At 40.4% G+C, this 26,244-nt stretch overlaps 1 protein-coding gene across 13 annotated transcripts in view; it reads right to left on the bottom strand.

Moving 5' to 3' along the window:
- ergic1 (endoplasmic reticulum-golgi intermediate compartment 1) overlaps nucleotides 1–26,244 on the bottom strand; it is a 137,745-nt gene that overhangs the window by 16,743 nt on the left and 94,758 nt on the right. For 7 of the 13 annotated variants that reach the window (XM_087995433.1, XM_087995430.1, XM_087995431.1 and 4 more), the window contains exon 10: nucleotides 13,940–15,864. In XM_087995433.1, coding sequence (XP_087851559.1) covers nucleotides 15,757–15,864 — 108 coding nt within the window. In that variant the 3' untranslated portion in view covers nucleotides 13,940–15,756. Of the gene's footprint in view, nucleotides 1–10,897; nucleotides 13,657–13,939; nucleotides 15,865–26,244 lie in introns of those variants that run through there. The other 6 variants (XR_015759792.1, XM_087995429.1, XM_087995428.1 and 3 more) reach the window with 6 other exon arrangements.

Here is a 26,244-nt window from a genome sequence, read left to right on the forward strand (position 1 = left end):
GTCCGCCAGCACAAGGGAAGACCAATTCTTTGTCTCAGGTGAGCAATGTCTTCTGCACTAACTCACCTATAAAAAGAATTATTGATGATACAACAATGCAGACAAGCTGAACATGAACCAGAATCACCAAGGGTGATGCAGAACCAACAATGCCCTGTGGTAGGAACAGCAGAAAAAGCACCAACACCCAGTTTGGAAGTTTTCCGAGATGGCACATAGTTTCCCAAAGGTGGGAAGCGCACATGGCCCACAACACATAAAGCCATGGCGGCAGCCACAGCAGTATGTCTTCATTTGGCCCATGTTAAGAAAATACAAAGTAACATTTTTGAAAGGCAAACCCCATACAGCCATTTCATCCCCTCAGGAAACTTACAGACAAGGAGAGTCAGTGTTGGAGATGGATTTCTGACAATGGACACTTCCAATTGTATAGAGGCTGGAGTCACTGTTCTGTCAGACAGCAATAAATGGCTGAGGAACTAATCCTGCCACCTTCATCTGTCCAAGGAGGAACTAGCTTAATGTCAAAGATCAGCTTCAAGCAACAATAAAACACAAAGGCAAAGAAACTTTTGAAATACCACATTATCTACAATAAACTAGGCTCACTATTCAGCAGAAGAATCTACATGGTACTTCACCTCATCCTTAAAGCAAACACATTTAACAGTCAGAAACAAGTGAATGAGTTGAAACAACAATTGCCAAAACTCTTTGAAGATCTGAAAAAAACAAACATTCCATATCACATCACACTGAAAGCAGATGCCAAATCTATATGTTTGTTCTCACACAAAAAGGTGGCATGTCCACTTAGAATCAAGGTAAAAGAGGTGACTGAGCTCAAGCTCTGAAAAGGACTTATTTCAAGAGGCACACCACCAGCCACCTGATTCTCTGCAATTGTGCTAGTGTTCAGATTATATGGAGCCATTAGAACAAGGTAGAACAACAAAAGATACATCTAATGGCATCTATAGGCAGAGTTTAGCCAAACTTGTAAACAGCACAATCTTCAACAAGCTAAGTATGAATAATAGCTTCTGACAATTTCCCCTATATGAGCACTCCAAACCTCTACCCACATTCCTCGTACTCCATGTACATTATTGTGTTAACAGCCATGGGGCGGCATGAAGGTTCAGTAGTTAGCATAGCTGCCTCACTGCACTGGGGACCCAGGTTAGTTTTCACCCTTCAGCAACTCTGGAGTTTGCACATTCTCCCCATGTCTGCTTGGGTTTGCACCGGGTGCTCCGGTTTCCAAAGATGTGCTGGTCAGGTGGATTGGCCATGGGAAATGTACGGTTACACCAATAGGATGGGGGTGTGGGTCTCAGCAGGATGCTCTTCAGAGGGTTGCTGTGGACTCGATGGTCTGAATTGCCTATTCCACAATGTAGGGATTCTATGATTCCAAACTGTCAAGCCTACTCTTTGGCATACCCAACAACTTCCAGCAGATGATGTCCAACATATTAGGAAGTAGGTAAGGTGTCACATGTCACACAGAACACTTTCTCATCCTTGGATTAACTAAAGCCCAATATTATGGCAGATTAAAGGTCTCTTGGGAGTGTTATAGGGAATTGACACAAAATAACAAATGTGAATCGTCAAAGTCAACAAGTAAATTTTTAGGCCATGTTGTTCAAGTAACAAGAAGAGAAAGACAGAAGTTATATTTAGACAGTCAGGAATACTACAGAATGACTAAAGGTTTAAGGAAATGGTGAACCAGGTGGAAAACTTTTACTCAACTTAAACCAATTTTCAAACAATTTTCATGAATACACATGTTAGGAGCAGTAATAGGCCATTGGCTCCTACAGTCAGCATTTGACTCAATAAGTGCTGGCTGGTCTATTTGTGACCTCAAATTCACATAATCTTAATCAAGAGAGTCATACAGTCATAGAGATGTACAGCATGGAAACAGACCCTTCGGTCCAACTTATCCATGCCAACCAATTTAGTCCCACCTACCAGCACTCGGCCCATATCCCTCCAAACCCTTCCTATTCATATATCCATCCAGATGCCTTTTAAATGTTGCAATTGTACTAGCCTCCATCACTTCTTCTGGCAGCCTATTCCACACACACCACCCTCTGCATGAAAAAGTTGCCCCTTAGGTCTCTTTTATATCTTTCCCCTCTCACCCTAAACCTATATCCTCTAGTTCTGGACTCCTCCACCCCAGGGAAAATACCTTGTCTCTTTACCCTATCCATACCCCTCATGATTTTATAAACCTTTATAAGGTCACCCCTCGGTCTCCGATGCTCCAGGGAGAACAGCCACAGCCTATTCAACCTCTCCCTGTAGCTCAAATCCTCAACATCCTTATAAATCTTTTCTGAACCCTTTCAAGTTTCACAACATCCTTCCGACAGAAGGAGACTAGAATTGCATGCAATATTCCAGAAGTAGCCTAACTAATGTCCTGTACAGCCGCAACATGACCTCCCAACTCCTGTACTCAATACTCTGACCAATAAAGGAAAGCATACCAAATGCCTTCTTCACTATTGCACTGCAGCAATTCACCAAGGCTCTATTGATAGCACCTATCTAACCTCCAACCAAGAAGGCAGATACATGGGTAGACCATCACCTGCACACCCCTTCAAGTTACATACCTTCCGGACTTGGAACTGTATTGTTGGTTTGTCACCATTGCTGGTTGAAAATTATGGAACTCCCTTCCTAACTTTACTGTTGAAGGTGCTACACTCCAAGGACTGCAGTGGTTTAAGAAGCTGGCTCATCACCACCTTCTCAAGGGCAATTCAAGATAGTCACTAAATGCTGGCCTAGCCATTAATGCCCATAACCTGTGAGTGAATAAATTTTAAAAAGTAATCATTTGAGTTGACTTTGTGCACATTAGATATTCTATGACATTGTGTACATCCAATATTGTTCGACATTATGTACATAAGCTATTGTGTGGCTTTCAGTATATCAGGTATTGTGTGTGATGTTCTGCACTTCAGACATTGTGTGGCATTGTATTGAATTAATCTACAATCACAGTTTTGTATTCATACCTGGCAAGTCAATTAAAGTGAGTTTGGCAAACAAGTACATTTATTCATAAAATTATTTATATTCCAATTGTGCCAAGAACATAATGTTCAACTCCAGAATAAATTATGGTCACTAAATGGATTTGCCTCACAGTTATATTAACTCCTTCATATTCTAAGATACCTTTTGGATAGCTTAAATTAGTAACTTATCTATATGTATTTCTAAATTTTTCAGGTGCTTAAAGGAAATGTGAAGTCTGATTTTAATTGCCCTTTCAAAGCTACTAGGAGCTGCTCAAACTGAGCTCTCTCCACAACAGTCATTTGCAAGGAAATGAAATGAAGACAAGGTTTCATCCAACAATCTGTGGTCACAAAAGGAGGGTTCAAAAGTCTTATTCTCAACAAGGAAGCTCCTTTTCCACTACCTGTATTTATTCTGGAAATCGATATTTTATAATTTTGTGTCAAACAGAGAAATGAAATAGTCCCAGGTCTATCCTATCAGATTATTTGCTTTTAAATTAATGCCATTACAAATCATATATTAGTTACACTTTCCTCTCACTACTTGTAACTTCATTTATTGTAAAATATATGGCCCAAAAGTTACTCTGAAATACAAAGTTGCAGCTACTTTTCCTGGATGACTATTGGCTTCATCTAGCAAAGCACTTGGAAATATTTACTAGCATTTCAGCCAAAAATGGTAATGGGACATAACTATATCCGTTAAAGGATCTGACCCTGGGTAATTGAGATTGGAAGCACAACACTTAAGCTTAGACACTAAAGTCATTTTCTACTTGAGATTATTAAGCACTCTTGTTAGCTTAAGTATACTTCAGCGCAATAATCAGAAGAATACAACAGAGAAGCAACCACAATGAATCAACCACTTAGTGAGACAGACTGGGAGATCTCAAGTGATTTAGAAGCAGAAAAGCATTGTAAGGTTTGATGGCTTTTCTAGTTCATTAATTACCTCTGTCAGTTTTCTTCGTCAACAAGGACTGAACTGACTAAACTTCAAAACTTAATGCACAGATAATTGTTCCAATGCTGCAATATTAACTAAATTAAACATATTATCACTAACTTAGTGTACAGGTAAAAATATAGGAGACCAAATGAAAGAAACCTGACATTATTATCTTGTATTTACTGAGATTTAATGAAGATTAATAAAACAACGATTGAGTGTGGGGGTTGGGGGTGGGGGGGTGGGTGAAGGAAGGGAGACAGTCGGTGGAGATGGAGGAAAATACAGATTAAAATATCAATTTCTCAAGTTATACTGCGGCAATTACATTCCAGGCTACCTTATAAATATATTATTAATCACCAAGTCTAGGCTATAGGGTTTTGGATGAAGTAAGTACTCACCAGAAAAAATTGACAAAACCTACAACAGATGTTGCTTTTCTGATCCTGGTGAATTAGAAATGTTTACTGAGCTGCAACAATGTTTAAATAACATTGCAAATGTATTTAAAGCATGCACTGTATCAAATACTTTAAAAGCATTGGCTTTAATGCTGAAGTCATGAAACGAGGAAACCTATTTTCCGGTAATTTTTTGTTCCTAATCAGCTTTTGACAAACCAAGTAAATTCATCCTTGTGGAGCAATTCAAGATGAAGCAGACTCCTTCTTCCAATGAATAGAGTAAGCTTCATTATACAATCTCGTGGAAATGTTAGCACTGCTTTAAAAATCTATTTTAATAGGCTCTCAAGGAATACTGATATGATTTAAAAACTTCTACGAAGAGAAGCAAACCACAGAAGTGGAAAGATTTTGTACATTTGACTTCATTGAAAATATTCCTTTCATATCCCTTCTTTCCTCTCTTCCTTCACAATTCTTTTTTAGTTGGTTATGGAATGTGGGCATTGCTGAGTAGGTGAGCATATATTACCCACACCTAACTGTCTTGGTGAAGGTAGTCATGACTATCTTCTTGAATTGCTGCAGTCCTTGGAGTAAACAAACACTTACAATGCTGTTACAAAGGGAGTTCCAGGATTTTGACTCAGTGACATTGAAGACATAATGGTGCGTGGCTCTCGGGGGAACTTGCAGACAGTGGCAAATCTATGAGTCTGTTGCCTTCAAAATGGTAGGAGTTGCAAGTTCGGAAGATGCTGTTGACATGTCACTGCAGCATATCTTGTAGACATTGTTGGAAAGGCGAATAAATGTGGAAGCTGGTAAAGCTGATGCTAATGAAGCGGGACATCTTGTCCTGGGCGGTGTCAACCTCCTTGAGTGTTGCCCATTAAGGCAAGTGGAGAGTATTCTATCACACTCCAGAACTGTGCCTTGTATATTGTGGATAGGCTTTAGAGAGTAAGGTGTTGAGTATTCATCACAGAATTCCTAGCCTCTGCCCTACTCTTGTAGCCACTTGTGGCTTGTGTTTTTCAATTCTGAACAGTGCAGATAGTACAGGATTCAGGGACAGTAATATCATTGATTGTCAAGGGGCAATGTTGGGATTTTCTCTTGATAGAAATGGTCATTCTTGTCTCTTCCGTGGCACTAGTGCTATTTGCCACTTTTCAGCTTAAATCTGTATGCTTTCCAGGTTTTGCTGCATTTGGACATGAGCTTCCTCAGAATCTGAGGAGTTGCAAATGGTGCAGATGTTGTAAAATTATCAGTAAACATCCCTGCTTGTGACAATATGGTGGAGGGAAATATTATTGATGAAGCAATTGAGGATGGTTGGGCCAAAGACCCTACCCTAAGAATTTCCTGAGGCTAAGATCATTGACCTCCAACAACCACAACCATCTTCTTTGGTGCTAGGTCTGACTCCAAACAAGTTTTCCCTTTGATTTCCATTTCCATCTAGCTTTGCAAGAGATCCTTGATGTCACATTTGATCGAGGGTTGTTTTGATGTGAAGGGCAGTCACTCCCATCTCACCTCTGGAGATCAACTCTTTTGCCTTGCTTGGACCAAGTGTTGAGGGGCTGATGAAGGGCTCTTGCCCAAAATGTCAATTCTTTTGCTCTTGGATGCTGCCTGACCTGCTGTGCTTTTCTAGCACCACACTCTTGACTCTGATCTCCAGCATCTGCAGTCCTCACTTGCTCCCAGGTGTTGAGGAGCTGTGGCATTGCCCAAACTAATTGTTAGGAAAAAGGTAATTGCAGGGCGGCATGGTGGCACAGTGATTAGCACTGCTGCCTCACAGCGCCAGAGACCCGGGTTCAATTCCCACCTTAGGCGACTGACTGTGTGGAGTTTGCACGTTCTCCCCGTGTCTGCGTGGGTTTCCTCCCACAATCCAAAGATATGCAGGTTAGGTGAATTGGCTATGCTAAATTTCCCGTAGTGTTAGGTAAGGGGTAAAATGTAGTGGTATGGGTGGGTTGCGCTTCGGCGGGGCAGTGTGGACTTGTTGGGCCGAAGGGCCTGTTTCCACACTGTAAGTAATATAATCTAATCTAATCTAAGTGCTGCCTGAACACTGCTGATGATCCTTTCCAATACTTAGCACATGATCAAGTGTAGACTAATAGGCTGATAATTGGCCATTATGGATTTATCCTACTTCTTGTGCACAGGACATACTAGGCATTATTCCATATCGTCATGACATATCAGTGTTGGAAATGCACTGGAATAGTTTGGCTAGGAGACCAGCAAATGCAAGAGCATAGCTTCTCTGCACTATTGCAGGAATTTTGATTGGGCCTATAGTCATTGCAGTATCCAGCATCTTCAGTCTGATTTTGTTATCATATTAGCATCAATCAAGTTAATTGAAGGCTTGCACCTGTGATGCAGTGGACCTCAGGAGGATGTGGATGATCCTCTTCTGGCTGAAGAATGTTGCAAATGATTCAGCCTCATCGTCTGCACTGATGTGCTAGGCTCCATTAACATTGAGGGAACAGGAGAATCGACGTTTCGGGCATAAGCCCTTCTTCAGGGCTTATGCCCGAAACGTCGATTCTCCTGTTCCCTGGATGCTGCCTGACCTGCTGCACTTTTCCAGCAACACATTTCCGGCTCTGATCTCCAGCATCTGCAGACCTCACTTTCTCCTCCATTAACATTGAGGATGGAAATATTTGTGCAGACTCCAGCTCTTCATAAATGGATTTGGCAGAACTCCAGAGCTCAGATATGACTCATTGGTTATGGGATTGGTTTAAGATCCAACTTGCTTTAATTTACATTTATTTATTTTTTAAAATTCTCTGGCAAATGATAGCACTTGTTATCTGACTTTAATTGCCCTTTAACTGTGTAGCTTGGTAAGCCATTTCAGAGGGCAATTGAGCAGCAACCCCACTGCTGTGGTTCTCAAGTCACATATAGGCCAGACAATGTAAGGATGGCAGATTTCCATCCCTAATAGACATTAATGAACCAAGTTCAAGTTTTACAATTGATGATAGCTGTCATTGTCAGTATATCAGAGACTAGTTTATGTTCTAAAATTATTAATTGAACTTACATTCCACCAGCTGCCATATTGGAATTTAAACCCACAATCCCAGAGCATTAGCCTAACATCCGGAGTTACTAATCTAGTGACTTTACCACGAAGCCACCGTCTTCCCCTAAAGGTAGACCAAGCAGTTGAAATCCTGTGCTGTAATTTCACCAGGCTCATTTGAGGCACTCATGGTGCTGTCCCTGGAAAACTCTGCTGCACTTTTCATTCAATGTGGGTTAGTCACCTGGCTTGGTGGTAATGGTAGAGTAGTAGGTAAACCAGGCCATGAGGTTATAGATTCTGAGTGAATAAATTCCTGCTGCTGCTGATTACCCACAGTGCCTAATGGAGGCCCAGATTGGAGTTGCTCGATCAGTTCAAAATATGTCTCATTTAGCATGGAGGTATTGCCACACAACACAGAGGGCATCTTCAAATGTGAGGACGTGACATAATTTCCACAAATGTTGTGCAGTGGTCAATCTTACTGAATTGAAATAGACACATCTGTACCAGGTCCATTGGTGAGGATGGTGCAAACAGATTTTTACCTCTTGCTGGTTCCCTCACTTCTTCCCACACACTCAGTCTAGCAGTTACATCCTTTAGGACTCGGCTAGCTCAATAGTAGATCTCGGAGTCACTTTTGATGATGGGCATTGAAGTCCCCCACCCAGAGTACATTCTGTGCTCGTGTCATCCTTGTTGCTTCCTCTGTGGTGTTCAACATGGAACAGCTGAGGGAGGTCCATGTTTGAACTAATGCCATGAGACCTCAAGGGCTTTGCAGTTAAATGTTGAGAAATGCCGGAGTAATTAAAAATAGCTGTGGCACCACCTCTTGAAATAGTGATGGCTACAGATGCTGGAGATTAGAGTCGAGAGTGTGCTCCTGGAAAAGCACAGCAGGTCAGGCAGCATCCGAGGAGCAGGAGAATCAATGTTTCAGGCATAAGCCCTTCAGCAGGAATGAGGCTTGTGGGCCACGGGGGCTGAGAGATAAATGGGAGGGGGGGGGGGGGGGTGGCGCGTGGGAAGGAAGGTAGCTGGGAATGTGATATGTAGTTGAAGGTGTGATTGGAAGTGATAAGTCAGAGGAATGGGTGGAGCGGATAGGTGGGAGGGAAGGAAGATGGACAGGCAAGACTGGTCAAGGGGATGGTGCCAAGTTGGAGGCTTGGCATTGAGATAAGGTGGGGAGAGGGGAAATGAGGAAACTAGTGAAATCCACATTGAGCTCATGTGGTTGCAGGATCCCAAGGCAAAAAATGAGGCATTCTTCCTCCAGGCATCGGGTAGTAAGGGTTTGGCGATGGAGGAGGCCCATGACCTTGCATGTCCATGGTGTGGGAAGGAGATTGAAAATGTTCAGCCACAGGGCAGTGGAGTTGGTGGGTGCAGGTGGCCCAGAGATGTTCTCTGAAACGATCCACAAGTTGGCGCCTTGTCTCCTCAATGTAGTGGAGACCACATCAGGTGCAATGGATACAGTAGGCACCACTCTGCTGGGTGTGGGTCTTTTCTGCTATTAGGTGATAGGAATATCTCAGACATTGTAAAGAAGGGTCACTGGATTCTCTTTTTTGCAGAAATGCTGCCAGAATTGCTGACTTTCTCCAGTAATTTATGTTATGGTCAGTAAGCCTTAATTCTGCAAGTATGACCAAGTCAGCTGTTGCTTTACTACACCTCATCTCCCGCTTGGGCAGCCTACAGCCCAGAGGACTCAACGTGGAGTTCTCCAGTTTCAAATAACCTCTCGCTGGTACACTTCCCTCCCCACCCCACCCCCCTTCCACTGCTCCTTGCCACCAACCGGATTCATCCCTCTCATTGACCAACTAAGTTGTACCCTCTGCCGATCTTCACCTATCCCCACTTCACCACCCTGCCCCCGCAACTCCCTTGATCTGCAGCTCCTGCTACAACCACCACCCAGTCCTGAAGAAGGGTTACACCCAAAACGTTGACTTCTCCACCTTCTGATACTGCCTGGCTTGCCCATGTTATTTGAGGCCTCCAGCCGGTCTACTTTGAGTTCTAGCATCTGCAGTTTTTTTTATCTCTGACTAGTTTGTGGGAGAACCCTTCCAGTTTTTGGCTCAGGCCCTCAGATGTTGCTATGGTAGACTTTACACAATTGATAAGGATTTGTCTGCTGTTATCATTTCTGGTATCTCGGTCAGTGACAGATGCTATCATTTCGACTTTGTCAGAGTTTGGTATAACTGCTAGGCCATTTCAGGGGGCTATTAAGAATCAACCACATTGCTATGCATCTGGAGTCACATATAGTGTCATGATGCTGTGTGTTTGAGAGATTATTTTGTCCTGGTTACCTTCAAGAGAGAGATTGAATGACGGGTACCCAAGCTGGCAAGACCACTTGAGTAGAAAACTTGGAAGGGCTTGGGTTTTGTTTTTAAAAAAGCAGCCAGAATGAATGAGCCCAGCTCTCTCAGATTAGGATTTCTGGGTTTTGGGTTTTCAGTTGCATCAGAAACTGTTGGGGTCTCTACAGAGTTGGACACTTCAGGGAATGTGTCTTAGCTGGAAATCTCTTTGAATTTTCTCGATGTTTTCTCCTTCTGGATTGGAGAACTGCCTGTGAGAATCTGTGTCTGAATTTGCCCTTTTTGCTAAGATGATATTTGTGGGATGTTACTATATTGGAACAGTTATTTAATAAAATTTACTGTATTTGTTAAGTCATTCTAAATTCCTCTTTCTTTTGTTTATATTTTAACTATAGTGTTTAAATAAATTGTGTTTTGCCTAAAGTTGAGTACTTTGACCAGTTGCATCGCATCTGGAACACGGCAGTTCACATTTGCCTTTAAAATAAGAAAAGGTTATGATGGTAACCTAGACCCTAACATACTTTAAAGGAACTCTGGTCTGCTCCATAACAATAGGACAGACCAAGCAAGCATGATAGATTTCCTTTGGTAAGGCAATTAGTGAACCATTAGGTTTTACAACAATTGACAATGGCTTCATTACCTAATTCCATGTATAACGTCTGCCCTTTTGGGTTTTGAACTCATATCCCTCAAGTACTGGCCTGGACTTCTGGATTACCAGTCCAGTATCATTACCACTACACTACCACCTCCACCTAAATAAATACAACACAGTCTTCAGTAAGCTCTGGCATAGTGTCGCCTAAGGAATCTCTCGGCTGCTTTGTCAGATCTGCGTGTCCCTTAAGCATTTTACTGTGCCTGGTGTTGTGTGGGATTGCTGTGAATAAAGGACAGCCAAGTGGCTGCCTGCTTCATTAAAAATAATGAAGAATACAGAGAGACTCCAGAAAATGAAAGATTGCAAAAGCCTTTATAACATTTCTTGGCTGAAAATGATTATGATAACCAAGCAGTGTGAACAACGTTCAACATAATTAAATAGACCAAGTTTTATTTGCCACATTTCAATTACATACTGAATTATTATACATTTGTAAAATTGGATTACGCAATTTTTGTGTGTTGTATTTGTCATTCTTACCACAGGTAAGTCAGGCAATCACATAGGAATAGCACAGCAGAGAGAGCCTAGTCCTTCAGCTAGGGCTTGTCCTTGCAACACATAACCTGCCCATGTAGAAGTGGCTTACCTTTTGGTTTCTCTGGCTGAAGAAATTTACAACTAAAAATTCAAAGGTGCAGCTTATCTGAAAGCTTACGGCATCTTTGATAGTTGCAGTGAACTAGGAATAAGAAATTTACAGCAATCCTTGCTTAATTGATATTAAATAATTGGCATCGAGATAAACCGGATTTTCTGGTATTGCCGAGGGACTATTACTTCAGATAAAATGCAGAAATAGAATAAATGATACCATCCCAGGAGGAATCCAGCTGTCTAGAGTGTTATCCTGTCAGCTGCTTAACAGAGCATGGGTGGCACAGTGGTCAGCACTGCTGCCTCACAGCGCCAGAGACCCGCCTCAGGCGACTGACTGTGTGGAGTTTGCACGTTCTCCCAGTGTCTGCGTGGGTTTCCTCCGGGTGCTCCGGTTTCCTCCCACAGTCCAAAGATGTGCAGATCAGGTGAATTGGCCATGCTAAATTGCCCGTAGTGTTAGGTAAGGGGTAAATGTAGGGGTATGGGTGGGTTGTGCTCCGACGGGGCGGTGTGGACTTGTTGGGCCGAAGGGCCTATTTCCACACTGTAATCTAATCTAATCTAATTCCCATTGATCTAGAGGAGGCTAACGTTTCCTTCTGACTGGTGTACATCTTGAAGGTTCTGGGAGAAGTTAAAATGCATGAAAATGCTATGTTAAGTACACCAAAAATAATCCAAGTTAAGGCCAAAAAGTTAAGGAAAGTATCTTTGACATTTCGAAAATCCAAAAGAATACCAGGAAGTAAATTAAAATTAGAGATGTACTACCCAATGTGAACATGTCACATGCTGCAAGGACAAATCTCTCCTAAAAAGAACAGTTCTCCCTTAGTTTCTTTTTGCATATTATTGGTCAGATCAACAGTATTGTATATAAAAGACTAATGAAAATACCAGTAGTATGTTTGGCACTTGTTATTATAATTCTGATGATATTAGAGAGAATGAAAAGTAAATCATTCCTTCAGGCTTGATGTAATGCAAAACAAGTATCCCTAATCCAGTCCTTTCCAACTTGTTTCCAACTATGGCGCAACCTCAATGCTCGAAAATTACAATAAGGGGAGGGATGGTGTTAGGAGTTGTTTAATCCACAAAGTTTTTAAGTTTAAACATGCAATTTTCCCATGATGATTTGTAATACACCAGTTAAACCTGAGGAATTAACCAGTTAGACTAAAGAACAATTCAGCACAGGAATGGGCCTTTGGCTCCCTCCCCACCAAGCTTGCGCTGCCACATTCACAACTATTGTTCGCAGTCGGTCAGAACTCTGGACCCAAAATTTTCGCTAGTGACTGCAGTGAGCATCGCACCCCACAGGTTTCAAAAGCCTGCCCTAATACATGATACACTGCAAATAGAGATGATTTGGAAAAATGCCAGGAAAACTAATTCTGATAAAATGGCCTTTGACACTCGAATTCATTCATAGAGGAGGGCGGCCAGATTTTGTGGACACTGCTATAAACGCAATAAATTTTGGAAGTTTCTGGAAACAGAAACAAAAATCTGCAGCGAGACACATTTCTGCCTGACAATGCCTTTCATTTGAAGCCTACATTAACCCCTGTACTAATTTCTGAACAGCCTACATTGCTATATCCACAAGAGTTAAGGATATTGCAACATATTTAAACAGTCAATTAAATAATGCAAATATCAGCAGAATCAAACATAATAAAACTGGTTAAAAACAGTTAGTCTCTTACATGTTCTTCAAGTTCCACAAAATAAAATGCCAAAGTTGCATCCTATAGAATCAGTGGTTGTTTTGTCAAAGTGATAGCCTTGATTGTCAATACTGTAAGTTTGTGCTGGTGTATTCTTCACACCTTTGCGAAGAACTCAATGCAGCAATTGAAGCTGCAGTCATAAAGTGTAGCTAAATCCACACAACTCTTTGGAGTCCCATACTAAAAAGTTGCAAGTGGATTCTATTGCTAATATTTGCACAGGAACATCAATGCTCAAGTCCAAGGTTACCATAGCACTTTGAATCCTAGATTTTAACACAATTGTTTTTGGGAATTTGACATTTTAACCAGCAAACAGAAGAATTCTCTCTGGTCTTGGGAGATTAATATCCTAACCTCACTTCTGACTGCAATGATTTATATTTAACAAAACAAGGAGGATCAATATACAAAGTTCTTTTTAAAAAATAGAAGTACACCATCTTCCAAATTACAACCAGTTTGCATACTAATTTGCATAAAGGCAGTACTCAAACATCGTAGGTTTTAAACAAATTAACTGTCATAATGCAAAGAAATGCCTGAAACATTTGGGAAGATTGAGGTTCCCTAATTTTGTGCCTTATTCTACTTTTTTCCCCCAATTTAACTATTGATTGAAAGGGGAAATGCAATATTTCAAGTAGTTTTCATTAGATAGGAGATTATATACAATTTTTTCAGCATCACAAGTTCAATGTGGAATTTCTGCAGAATTCAGCCAACATTGGGATGGTGCTTTTTTTGGTTAATTTTCGATCTCCTTCACTGTCACAAATATTGTACATGTCAACTGAAAAGAAAACAGAAATGCATTCATCTCAGTTAAGAACAATGACAAACACAGCACCTTTCAATCCAAATGGATGGAAAATGATGGTAGAAGTTTTAACAAGGTTATTGTCATCATGTGTTGTTTTTAGAAAAGACATTCTGCAAATCATACCATACTTGCTTCACACACATCCATCATTTTATAATTTGACAGGATTACTGCGACAGTGCATGGTTTCAGGAAACTGCTAGCTAGTATGATAATTGCTGCCATGCAGAATAGACATAAGTGGCACCATTGCAGCAATATTAAAAGAATTTATTTTAAAATGTGGATCTACATCATTTCCAGAATGCAACCAGACAGTTCATGTAGTAACTTTCATATCATAGACAAATATAATATACTTAAAACAAATAAACCTGCCTCAAGTAAGGAACTATGTGAAACATTTTGGAAGGTGAAATTGTTTTCTCATCCTTTAGAACCACATTACAATTAAAAGTGAAAAATACAGATTGTTTTAGTAAGCCTATTTTTGACAACAAAAAATGACTGCCGTCCCTTTTTCAGAAAGGCTGGAAACCAAACATGCTCAAAAGGTAAGTGGGGGGAAAAAACATATTGCTGTGTACTTTGGAGAGAATCGGAAACCGCAAAATACTGAACAATTTTTTTTTTACATGATCCTGCTTTAAATTTTTACTGCACAAATGTTTACTGAATTATATTTGCTTCTTCATAATTCTGGGAGGACCAAATATTGTGTTTTAAATAACTTCATTATAAACTTTAAAAATAATTTAGATGATGGAATCATACTGCTTTTCAAGACATTTGGCACTATGCATTGGAGAAAAATATTTAAATATCACTGTTCATCTATTCCACCAGCAAGGTACAATTTTCAACAGTTTTCTCAAGCGATTTGTTTCAATTTTAGTACATTATAACTGGTTTTCTATCAGCTAAGTATCTACGGAATTAACAATAACTGAAATAGAAGGTTTACATATCATTATTATAGCTGCACCTTGAAAGTTTGAGTGTCACTGTATTTTCACTAACCATAATGGAGAAAAAATCATTAATTTCTGTTTGATGATTCACTTCAGATAAATACAGCTTTTTTAAACCCATCAAGTAATTGCTTAGAGTTATCTAAAATTCCAGCATGGAGGTTATTCGTATCCAAAGAAGTTTGAATACATTAAAGTACAAGTAAATATCTATGAACAAAATGGCATACCAATATAAATATAGATCCTAATTTTTAACTTTAAGCTCTGATTATAGTCCTCAAAAAGCAGTCTCAAAATTTATGTGCAAGTGTTCTTTAAAACAAAACTACCAACATACCCTTCAAAATATGCATGTGTGTTATATATACAGACAGTAAGATAAAACAATGCAAATTAAATTTCTGATCCCTTCTGGAAAATACTGCCAGGGGAGGTGGTGGAAACATATGATAGCACAGTTTGAGAGACATTTAGCCAGGCACATGAACTGGCAGGGAATAGAGGGATACGGACCATGTGCAGGCAGATGGGATTAGTTTAAAATAGCATCATGGTCAGCACAGACATGTCGGGCCAAAGGAAGACACAGACGAAAGATGATACATATAACAAAAAAAGTGATATCCAAATCGATGTGTTAAGTGGTACGTTGAACTTGGTTAAAAGAACTAAACAAATCTAACTTTAATCATGTTGCATAAAAATGTAAAACAAAACAAAAAGGTGTCTCTTCATTGTCCACTTTTCTGTAAGCTTTAAGATCAGGAAAGGCAAATTCTATTTTACTCAACAACTTTCAGCTTTAGATTTTTTTTCAACAATGTTACCAATTTACGTCAGAAAATAATGTAATCTTATTAAAGACAGGCGTGCAGAAGTTATTTTTGTCATTCAAAAATATTTGCAATTTAGATATTCAAACTTCCTGCGCAACAGATTTCACTTCTTAATGACTACAGAATGAAACAGAATTACCCAAAATCTAGCTGTAACTTTGAATGAATCTGGTTGGTAGTCCAGCATAAATAAAAATCTCAATTCATTTTAAATCAATTACTTGCATACTGGACTGGCTCAGTAATTGCATACATTGTTGCTAGTGTATTTTGCCCAGTTGAATCTTCTTCCAGGCTTCAGATGCTGTAAAAATGCAAGAGTCTATGATCCCAGCAACTGTAAATGTTCCTCCAATGATTGCACAAATCTGGGGGTGAAAAATGTTATCGATCAGATTATGCAATTTCAAAATACTAATATTTCTCTGCACAACATTCACAGGCATGATATTTTATAAGGACACATCAAAACTAGCATTTCCCAAAAACAACTGGATGCCAGAGATTAAATGGATTTGTGCATCTTGAACCAAACAATATTACTGAATCAAGAATGTACTCTAATCCAAAACTGCCATATACATCAAGTTAAAGACAAGTGAATATACTCTTTACAAAATGACCTCAGACATCACCTCTCTCCCAAAAGGTAGACTGCTCAAACACCACAGAAACAAGGCTGAATTTGAGAGTGAAGATTAAATAAAACAAGAGACAATACACCTCATGATGAGCCAACAAAACACATTTCCACTGATCACTGTAGCTTGTTACCACTCAAGTGGTGGCCCCTGCCAGACTACAAGTAGTCCCACTTGTCTAAGTCAGAACTTTCAGGGTCATGAAGGTATGGTTACAGGGAGAGTGAAGGGAGATCCAGGAGCAAGGATAACAATGCCAAGCAAGGAAGTAGCATCTGAGAAGCATCAGGATATGCCTGATGTGGAAAGGAGTTAGTAAACCCCCCATTTCTCTCCTGTGGCTCAAGCAAGGTGATCTGCTGGGCCACTCCTCAATCTGCCACATCCCATAACTCCTCTTGTCGAAAAATTGCAGAATGACAAGATAGGGTTTCAATCAAGATAAGGGCATGTGAGTCACCTAAGCCTCACCTATAATCCCTAAAGCTCTTAAAATTACAGACAGATCAGGGGAAGTCGGAAAGCAACAGGAAGACCAGTATAAATTTGAGTATTTTGCCAATACCAATGTCTGCATTCCTGCCAGTGGGTTACAATGAATTATAACATATTTTGTTACAAATCTCCCAACAAAATGTTATAATCTCAACTCATGTTGTACTGGATAAGTCTGATCCCAGATAGAAACCTGGTTTGCTAGACCATATTTTGATGCTTTGGTTTTAACAAAGTTGTTTCTCACTGAAAAAGAAACACTCAATTCTTCAGATTTTGTTTAAACAGTAAAATAGAAGCTTATAAACAAAATAATGATAAAATATAATAAACTAAACTTGTGACACAAATTCAAAGAAAGTACAATCCCATTAAGCCCAAAAATACTGTAACCAGAGATAACTTCCTCCTGGAGCAATTATATATTAAACATAATCAGCTTTAAGTATCTTTTTCAGAGTTTTATTCCATCACTTCTGGTCTAGGTTTGACACTAACTCTTTAATTTAGGTAATCTAGTTTGGAACCTGTTGGATCTTATTGATTATTAGATGCTTGATTGAGGTTGTTAACCTGGGCCCAGAGTGCTAGCTGACCAATACAATAAATAAGGGATTCAGAATCTCCTCACTTCAGGAACTGACACCGAGCTGGCTGGCTACAGCCAACATCCTGTGTGCATGTAAATAAAGGGTGACTTGGTGATGGGATACTGGCCTCTGTGCAGCTATTTCATCTAGTTTCACATGTCCTTTTCTTCTTAGGAACACCAATATCCAAACATCTTTATCAAAAGGACTTCACAGGACTGCCTACAAGTACAGCAAGTCTGAAACAAAACCTCTAATCTACGGGTGTTGCCCCCCCCTCCCCCCCCCCAAACTTAATAAAGAACAAATTCAAGAAATATCTAAGAACCCTTAAGACCTTGTTGGGTCACAAAACAAAGTCCATTAGTACTGTACCAAAAAACTTTAATTCTAAAACAAGGCCTTAAAAAATTATTTTAAAACAAATCATTATGGCTACAGAAATACTTAAGTAATAATTAACTTCAGACAGACAAAATCTACATGTTACTTACTCAAACACCCAAATTACAATAGATAAACCTTTATAAATTTCAGTCTACATCACCATATAGAAAATGACAAAGAATACCATACTCATGAACATCAATTAATCAAATACACTCCTGACCAGTATTTTTCTTTCCCTGAAAATGGTGTGCTATAGCTTAAGAGTGAAGTCTCACTTAACATTGCTTTCATGACCCCGTCTATTTGTAGATTAGGAGAACAGAAAAGTCCAAACTTGATCTCCTACAGCTCTCTGTATTGAAGGACAAACACCACAGGCAATCAAAATTTCTATTGTCTTTTAAAACAAGTGTCAGGTAATAGCCATCTGTAAAAAGTGGGAATGTAACCAACTCCTCTAATGCGCAGTGGCATTACTATTGTGAAATCCCCTTCCATTGACAACTTAGTGGTCAACACTAATCAAACTCTTAAATACAGTGGCAACAAGAACCGGTCAGAGGTGAGAAATTCTTAACTTGCCTCCTGAGCCCTCAAACCTGTCCACCATCCACAAAACACAACTCAGGAGTGTGGCTGAATATTCTCTGCTTGCCTGGAAGTCTGCATCTCCAACAACACTCAAGCAGCTTAACACCATCCTGGACACTTGAATCTGCAGCCCATCCACCATCTTGAACATTCATTCTGTCCACCACTGACACATACTGGCAGTATATGTGCCACGTATAAGATGCCATGTCTCTTTTGGCAATGCCCTCCAAACTGTCTAGAAGGACAAGGACAGCAGACAACCATTGGAACACCACCAGCAGCAGGTTCTTCTCCAAGCTACATACCATTTTGACTTGGAATTATGTCACTGTCCTTTCACTCTCATGATCGAAATCCCTTCCCAAAAGCACTGTGGATGCACTTAAACTGCCAATACTACAGTATTTCAAGAAGATTTCCCACCACCACCTCAAGCGCAACAAATGCTAGTCTTGCCAGAAAAGCTCACATTGCATGAAAGAATAACAAAAAATGTCAAAATTACTGACAGAATGAAGAAAGATATTCTGTTATTCATCTTAAACTAACACAAAGCAGTGATGAAAATTGTCAGCAGCACCCCCGTTATAATTCCTTTTCAGTGAACTCAATAGAATATTTAACCTTCACTCTTCCACTTTGTCTCAGACCTGAAATGACTTTTACCAGAAATCGGCTGTATATAAATTTTGGAGTATTTTGTGAAGGCTTCTCTCCATGAGCCAAGCAAATTTCCTCATGCTATTCTCTGCAGCTTGTCTCATGTCTGCATAATATCTCTAAGGTGTCCCACTTACACTATACTTTGCTCAGCAATAGCTGATCCATTCGTTGCTACCGAGACCTCCCAGGATTCCTGGTGCCAGCTGCTATTTTTAAAGTTGGGTGTGTTGCTGGAAAAGCACAGCAGGTCAGGCAGCATCAGAGGAGCAGGAAAATCAACATTTCGGAGCCCTTCATCAGGAATGAGGCTGGGAGCCTCGGGGGTGTGATACAATCTGTCTCCTGCTATTTTTAAAGCCCAGCTGAGAACCAGGTCAAGTGTGACCAGCCAAGAGTCACCCTGCACAGTGCACATTGTTGGAGGGGAATGAGAAACAAATGCTTCTGAGAGCAAATTGCAAAGACAACTGCACATTTGTAAATGTATTGTTTTTTTTAAGAACCAACATACAAGTTACTTAACTAGAACCCTCTGGAAGGAAGTGCTACTCTTTCCCCAACACCCAAGATAGTATAACATTTTTCAATTGCACAATGTGGGTGCATCGCATTAAAATCACCTCTTCTCATCAATAGCAAAAACAAAGCAACAAGCATCCAAACTGAAGTCGCACATGCCTCTGCAAACGACAGAGACTACTTGCCTTCCAAGCAGCAAAACATTTGCAGTCACGGAGTCATCAGTGCACCCAGCTCACATCTATTGGGACTGGGTGTCAGTTAAGTACTGTCCAACTTCATGTGCCTGACAATGTTTCGCCGCATCATGCAAGTGGTGATGCTCCTCCTGCTCAATATCCTGATCGTTCTCCTCAGAAGACACCTGTCATTCTCCCTGTCCTTCGGTCCATCACAAAAAACTTCTAAGTGCACAAACTGAGAATCAAGTGAGAATAGTTGACCCTTCACTTCTCCAGCATTTGTGTGCATTCTGCACAAATCCCATTTTTATTTTACTTTGAATAGAAAATAAATCTCATGGTAGCTATTCATGATTAATATGAAAGCCCATCAACAGAATAGGTTGTAATTTGTGCGCAAATTTAATATTCTTCAGTCACGTAATAGTTGTACAGTACTCCCTTAGATTAGATTACAGTGTGGAAACAGGCCCTTCGGCCCAACAAGTCCACACCGACCCGCCGAAGCGCAACCCACCCATACCCCTACATTTACCTCCTACCTAACACTACGGGGAATTTAGCATGGCCAATTCACCTGACCCTGCACATCTTTGGATTGTGGGAGGAAACCGGAGCACCCGGAGGAAACCCACGCAGACACGGGGAGAACGTGCAAACTCCACACAGTCAGTCGCCTGAGGCGGGAATTGAACCCAGGTCTCTGGCGCTGTGAGGCAGCAGTGCTAGCCATTGTGCCACCGTGCCGCCCACAATATGTTTTTGACAATAACTGCCAAACTAGGATTTTATTCCACACACACACCATTTTGGGGATAAAAATAAAAGGTTACAGCTCAGCAAGGTGATACTAGAATATTAGAGTAGTTATTAAAATGAGCTGCAGAAGACTTTTTTGTACCCACCGAGGCAAATTTAGATTGTTTGAGATTTTTGATTATGCAAGTTCCATATTCAGCAGGACTGGAAATTACATGGATGTGAAAAGTTTGCAGCAGTGCATTGAGCATCACTTATACACTCAACCCAAATCTCTTTTCCATTAAGTTTAATGCAGAACGTAACATGTCACTGAATCTTCGACCACCAGTTTCCTGCCATTCTGAACATGAAAGGGAGGATTTTTGTTTTAGGATTGAGATCCTGGCACAAAGATCGCGGGCAGGTCCCAACCTGTCACCAGTAAGTCCCATCTTTCACTGCTCACATTACAGACACAGAAGAGGACCTGCCTACTGACGGGAAAATTCAATTACTATTGGGGAGAGTCCTTAAGTGTCTTTTAATTGCTTCAATTTTACTACCTGCCTGTGAAAATGACCAGGGTGGGGGCAGCGAAACTGGCCGGCTCAGTTATCATCTGATGAATGTTAATTTAGAACTTGCATTCTCTTAAGTCGCGACTGAAACTTTATTTTTATACAAAATAATTAAATCATGTTCTGCATTAGAATGCAATCCTAAGCGTTCAAGGGATGAACTAATGAAAATGGAAACTGCATTATTTATTACAATGTAATCTATTTGCATTTAAGCCTACTCAGTGATTCATGGTTTTTACACTACGATTAATCTCTATTCTATATCTGACAGAAGTTAGGGTAAGATAACATGGTTCAGATGAATATGCATTATTTTAAAATCATATCAAAGGAGGGGTTTTTCAAAGTATATGAACATTTGCAAGTTTAATTTTTAATAATTTATGAAATTAAATTTGACACCTACTGTAATTGGTGAGCATATATTTACTGCGTAGGTGTAAAAACTCCCGCTTCATCCCAATGCCTACTCCATAAACAATACACCATCTGCTATCCAGCAGATAATCTCCCTAGAAACAACTCTGGACAGCTTTCAGTGCATTACGATGATTCACAGGTTACCATGGCAACAATGATGCAAATCCTCACGATTAGCACCATCAGCTAAATTTGTCCTATAAGAATGATGTCCTTCGACTTACAGTCTCCAAATCAGAAGTACAGCATTCTATAGAAATCTTAATCATCAATCTATATTGTCGTCTTATTCCATACTTCCACTCTTAAATTTAGACAGAGAGCTGCATCTAATTCAGAATTATAAATGTCCTACAGCTTCACCAGATAAATATCAGAGATCCTGGTCACTTCCTCAAGTATAACCATTCTTATCAAGGGCTTGGATTCTCAGCTTTGGAATCTCTTCCAATCCATAAATACAGTGTTCAGTTTCAATTTACATCAAAAGGTCATCTCTGTCCCTCCTCTGAAAGTTCCAGCATGATAACCGACTGGAACTCTAAGTGGAGAACCAAAAGGACCAGATCAAACACATGATCCATACATTTTTGAAACTGACCTGCTGAAACGACAAGAATGTGACGAGGCAACTCAGAAACATTTGAGCTGAGGTTACTTTGGTAAGTTTTTAAAATGATCTGCAGGTTGGCAATAGACTTATACTGATATAACAGCGACAGCTAATTACAAAGTACTTCCCAAACAACATTTAAGCTCCAAGTTACTGCAAAGTTACTGCTCCAATGAATTTAAAACACATGTGACATATGCAGGTTGCAAATCCATTTGCTTAGCATCTGCAGTATGATGCTATCCACCACCAACCACTCCAGCACACTTTCTCAGCAATATTAGTAACTCCATCTGGTTTCTCAGCGAGTTTACAGTACAACAATGCAATAATAGTTCATTTGGCCACTTAAGTACAGAGAGTCAAAAAAAAAAGGACAAAAGGAATTGCAATTGATAGCTTGAACAATTTCCAAGTCCAAGTGGGCGGCACGGTGGCACAGTGGTTAGCACTGCCGCCTCACAGCGCCAGAGACCTGGGTTCAATTCCCGCCTCAGGCGACTGACTGTGTGGAGTTTGCACGTTCTCCCCGTGTCTGCGTGGGTTTCCTCCGGGTGCTCCGGTTTCCTCCCACAGTCCAAAAATGTGCAGGTTAGGTGAATTGGCCAAGGTGTTAGGTGAAGGGATAAGTGTAGGGGAATGGGTCTGGGTGGGCTGCGCTTCAGCGGGTCGGTGTGGACTTGTTGGGCCGAAGGGCCTGTTTCCACACTGTAAGGAATCTAATCTAATCTAATAAATAATTTTAATTAACAGGCTTCTTTTGAAGTACTTTCTAATCCTCCGAAAGCAAGTAACAACCATACAAGGCAACTATAAAATTGAAGATTGGATCACTCATTTTCATTTTCTGAAATTGTTCAATTACATCACAATTAGAAGAAAGCTTGAGCAAAACAGAGGTACGTTACAAAATTATTAAAACTTTTGATCAAACCATAATTCTAGTTTAAAGTCGTTATACATTTGTTGGATGATATGCATAACATACAGATTTGAAGTCAACTCGTAGATACGTCTATACAAAAAACTCAAAGAATGGATCTATTTAACATTGAGCTTAGCAGTATATGCAATGAACAAAAATGAAATCACTGGATTAGAACCTAAAATAACTAGCAATGTATTCAGAATGGAAGATTTCTGAACACAGTGTTACAATACTCTATTCCAAATGTATAGGCCTCGATGCCACGCCAGTAGTTATGGAAAAAACTGTAAAATTTGCCATCACCATTCCTCTGAAACTGAGATCATGAAAGCACAAAGAGGGATCATGCGGTCCATTGAGCTCCATGTCGAGCAAGCCCGTCAGACCAATTCTCCTGCTCTATTGCCATTGCCTTTTAAACTGGTTTTCCCCAGATGCCCATCTAATTTCCTTCTGATATCAATGATCATTTCTATTTCCACCTCATAAATGAATTTCACTACAATAATACTTGAATAATAAATAATTTATTCCTCACATCCCACCTGCGCCTCCTGCCAAAAACTTTAGATCTGTGGACACCCGGTCCTTCCACCAATAGCTAATAGGAATTGTTTTCTTTGTCTATCTTATCGAAACAGAACATAATTTTGTACACTTTGAATATTTCTCCCCTTGATCTCCTTAGCTCCAGGAAGAACAACCCTAGCTTCCTTCTCTAACTAAACCTTGTACCACTGTAACTAGAATCTGCCATCTCTGAACTCATTCTGAAAAATCTCTTCTGCACGCCATAAGGATCTTACCACGTGGTGACCAGCTCTACACGCACTCTTACAGTTGTGATATAATCAGAATTTTACTTCATTGTTGTTGTATCAACATCTTTACTGCTTCCTTTTATGTCCTCTGCCTGAAAACAGGTCTAACCAATAGTGCCTCAGCCCTCAAGGTAGGGCAGGGAGGAAGGATGGAAAAAAACCCAGTCAGACCACAGAACAAGGCTGTACTGTTGGCACTAATTTGGTTCACACTAGTTAGTCTGGTCTCACCTGAACCAACTGCCCTAGCCACTCAGAAGACAAAAGTTGCTCTGCCAGATGTAGCTTGGAGCTAGAAACACTGCCAATAGAAGGCTCAATTTCTTTCCATCATGTGGCTGACCAGGAAGCTGTCCTGCTTTTACTACCTGCCATGGTGCATTTGAAAGGATTTAAAGTTGATATCCACCTTACTTCACTATGTTAATGAATGCACCTTCCTTGGCTATCAATTTGCAATTTGAGCACAGTGCTTCTGTTCAGAGGCACAGACACCAACCATAGCAACACTATACCACCACAAGACTTTGGTTTGGAAAGGCCAAAATTCCATATTTGATTAGTGACTCTCTAAATACATCTTGTCATCTTCCAAGATCTGTGAACCAAAAGCCCAGATTCCTCTATTATGTCATAACCCTTTTGTACTGAACCATTAATTGTATGAATTAAAGCATCAATCTCTTTCACTAAAAGACATCATCTGACTCTTTTCGTTCTGCTAATCAATCTTTATCCTATTGTAGTAGATTAGCATCATCCTATCGTTTGCCACACCTTACAGCTTAATAATGAGCAAAGTTTAAAACATTTTATAGATCTATTATCCTCAAGTCTGAAAAGCAACAATTTAATTTAACACTCTCCTTTCTGCCCTTAAGCTTTTTTGTCCCCTAAACTGGAGTTCACACTGACCTATCTTTAATAGAGTCATAGAGACTTTCAGCATGGAAACAGACCCTTCAGTCCAGTTCGTCCATGCCGACCTGATATCATGAACTCATCTAGTTCCATTTGCCAGCACTTGGCCCATATCCCTCTAAACCCTTCCTATTCATATATCTGTCCAAATTCTTTTTATATATTCTGATTGCACCAGACTCCATCAGTTCCTCTGGCAGCTCATTCTGTACACACACCATGCTCTGCATGAAAATGTTGCCCCTTAGATCCCTTTTAAATCTTTCCCCTCTCACCATAAACCTATGCCCTCTAGTTCTGGACTCCCCCCACCCCAGGGAAAAGACTTTATCTATTTATCCTATCCATGCCCCGCATGATTTTATAAACCTCTATAAGGTCACACCTCAGCCTCCGACACTCCAGGAAAACAGCCCCAGCCTATTCAGTCTCTCCCTGTAGCTCAAATCCTTCAACCCTAGCAACCCTTCAAATCTTTTCTGAACCCTTTCAAGTTTCACAGTCTCCTTCCAATGGGAGGGAGACCAGAATTTACACGATATTCCAACCGTGGCCTAACCAATGTCCTGTACAGCTACAATATGACCTCCCAACTCCCGTACTCAATGCTCTGACCATACCAAATATCATCTTCACTGTATTATCTACCACCCACTCTACTTTCAAGGAGTGATGAACCTGCACTCCACGGTCTCTTTGTTCAGCAACACTCCTCAGGACCTTACCATTAAGTGTATAAGTCCTGCTAAGATTTGCTTTTCCAAAAATGCAGCACCTCACATTTATCTAAACTCCATCTGCCACTCCTCAGCTCATTTGCCCATCTGATCAAGATCCCGTTGTGCCCTGAGATAACCTTTTTCACTGTCCACTACACCTCCAATTTTGGAGTCATCTGCAAACTTGCTATCTCTGCATCCTACGTTCACATCCAAATAATTTATATAAATGACAAAAAGCAGTGGACCCAGCACCAATCCTTGTGGTACACCACTGGTCACAGACCTCCAGTCTGAAAAACAATCCACCACCACCCCTCTGTCTTCTGCCTTCAAGCCAATGTATCCAAATGGCTACTTCTCCCTGTCTAACCAGTCTACCATGACAAACCTTGTTGAATGCCTTACTGAAGTCCATGTAGATCACATGGAGGGCTTTTGCCCGAATTTTCCTGCTCCTCGGATGCTGCCTGACCTGCTGTGCTTTTCCAGCACCACTCTAATCTAGACTCCATGTAGATCACGTCCACCGCTCTGACCTCATCAATCCTCTTTGTTACTTTTTCAAATACCTCAATTAATTTTGTGAAACATGATGACCCATGCACTATCCGTAATCAGCCCTTATCTTTCCAAATGCATGTAAATCTTGTCTCTCAGGATTTCCTCCAACAACTTACCCACCACCGATGTCAGGCTCATCGGTGTATAGTTCCCTGGTTTTTCCTTACAATTTTTCCTTAGTAATGACACCATGTTAGCCAACCTCCAGTCTTCCAGTACCTCACCGATGACTATCAATGATACAAATGTCTCAGCAGTGGGCCCAGCAATCACATCCTTAGCTTCCCACAGATTTCTAAGGTACATCTGATCAGGTCCTGGGGTTAATGTAATGAGCCTCAATTTTACTAAGCAGTCTTTAGTGCA

The sequence above is a fragment of the Chiloscyllium plagiosum genome, unplaced genomic scaffold (genome assembly GCF_037043375.1).
Source record: "Chiloscyllium plagiosum isolate Xiang-an unplaced genomic scaffold, Cpla_swu_hap1 HiC_scaffold_16, whole genome shotgun sequence".
Lineage (NCBI taxonomy): Eukaryota > Metazoa > Chordata > Chondrichthyes > Orectolobiformes > Hemiscylliidae > Chiloscyllium > Chiloscyllium plagiosum.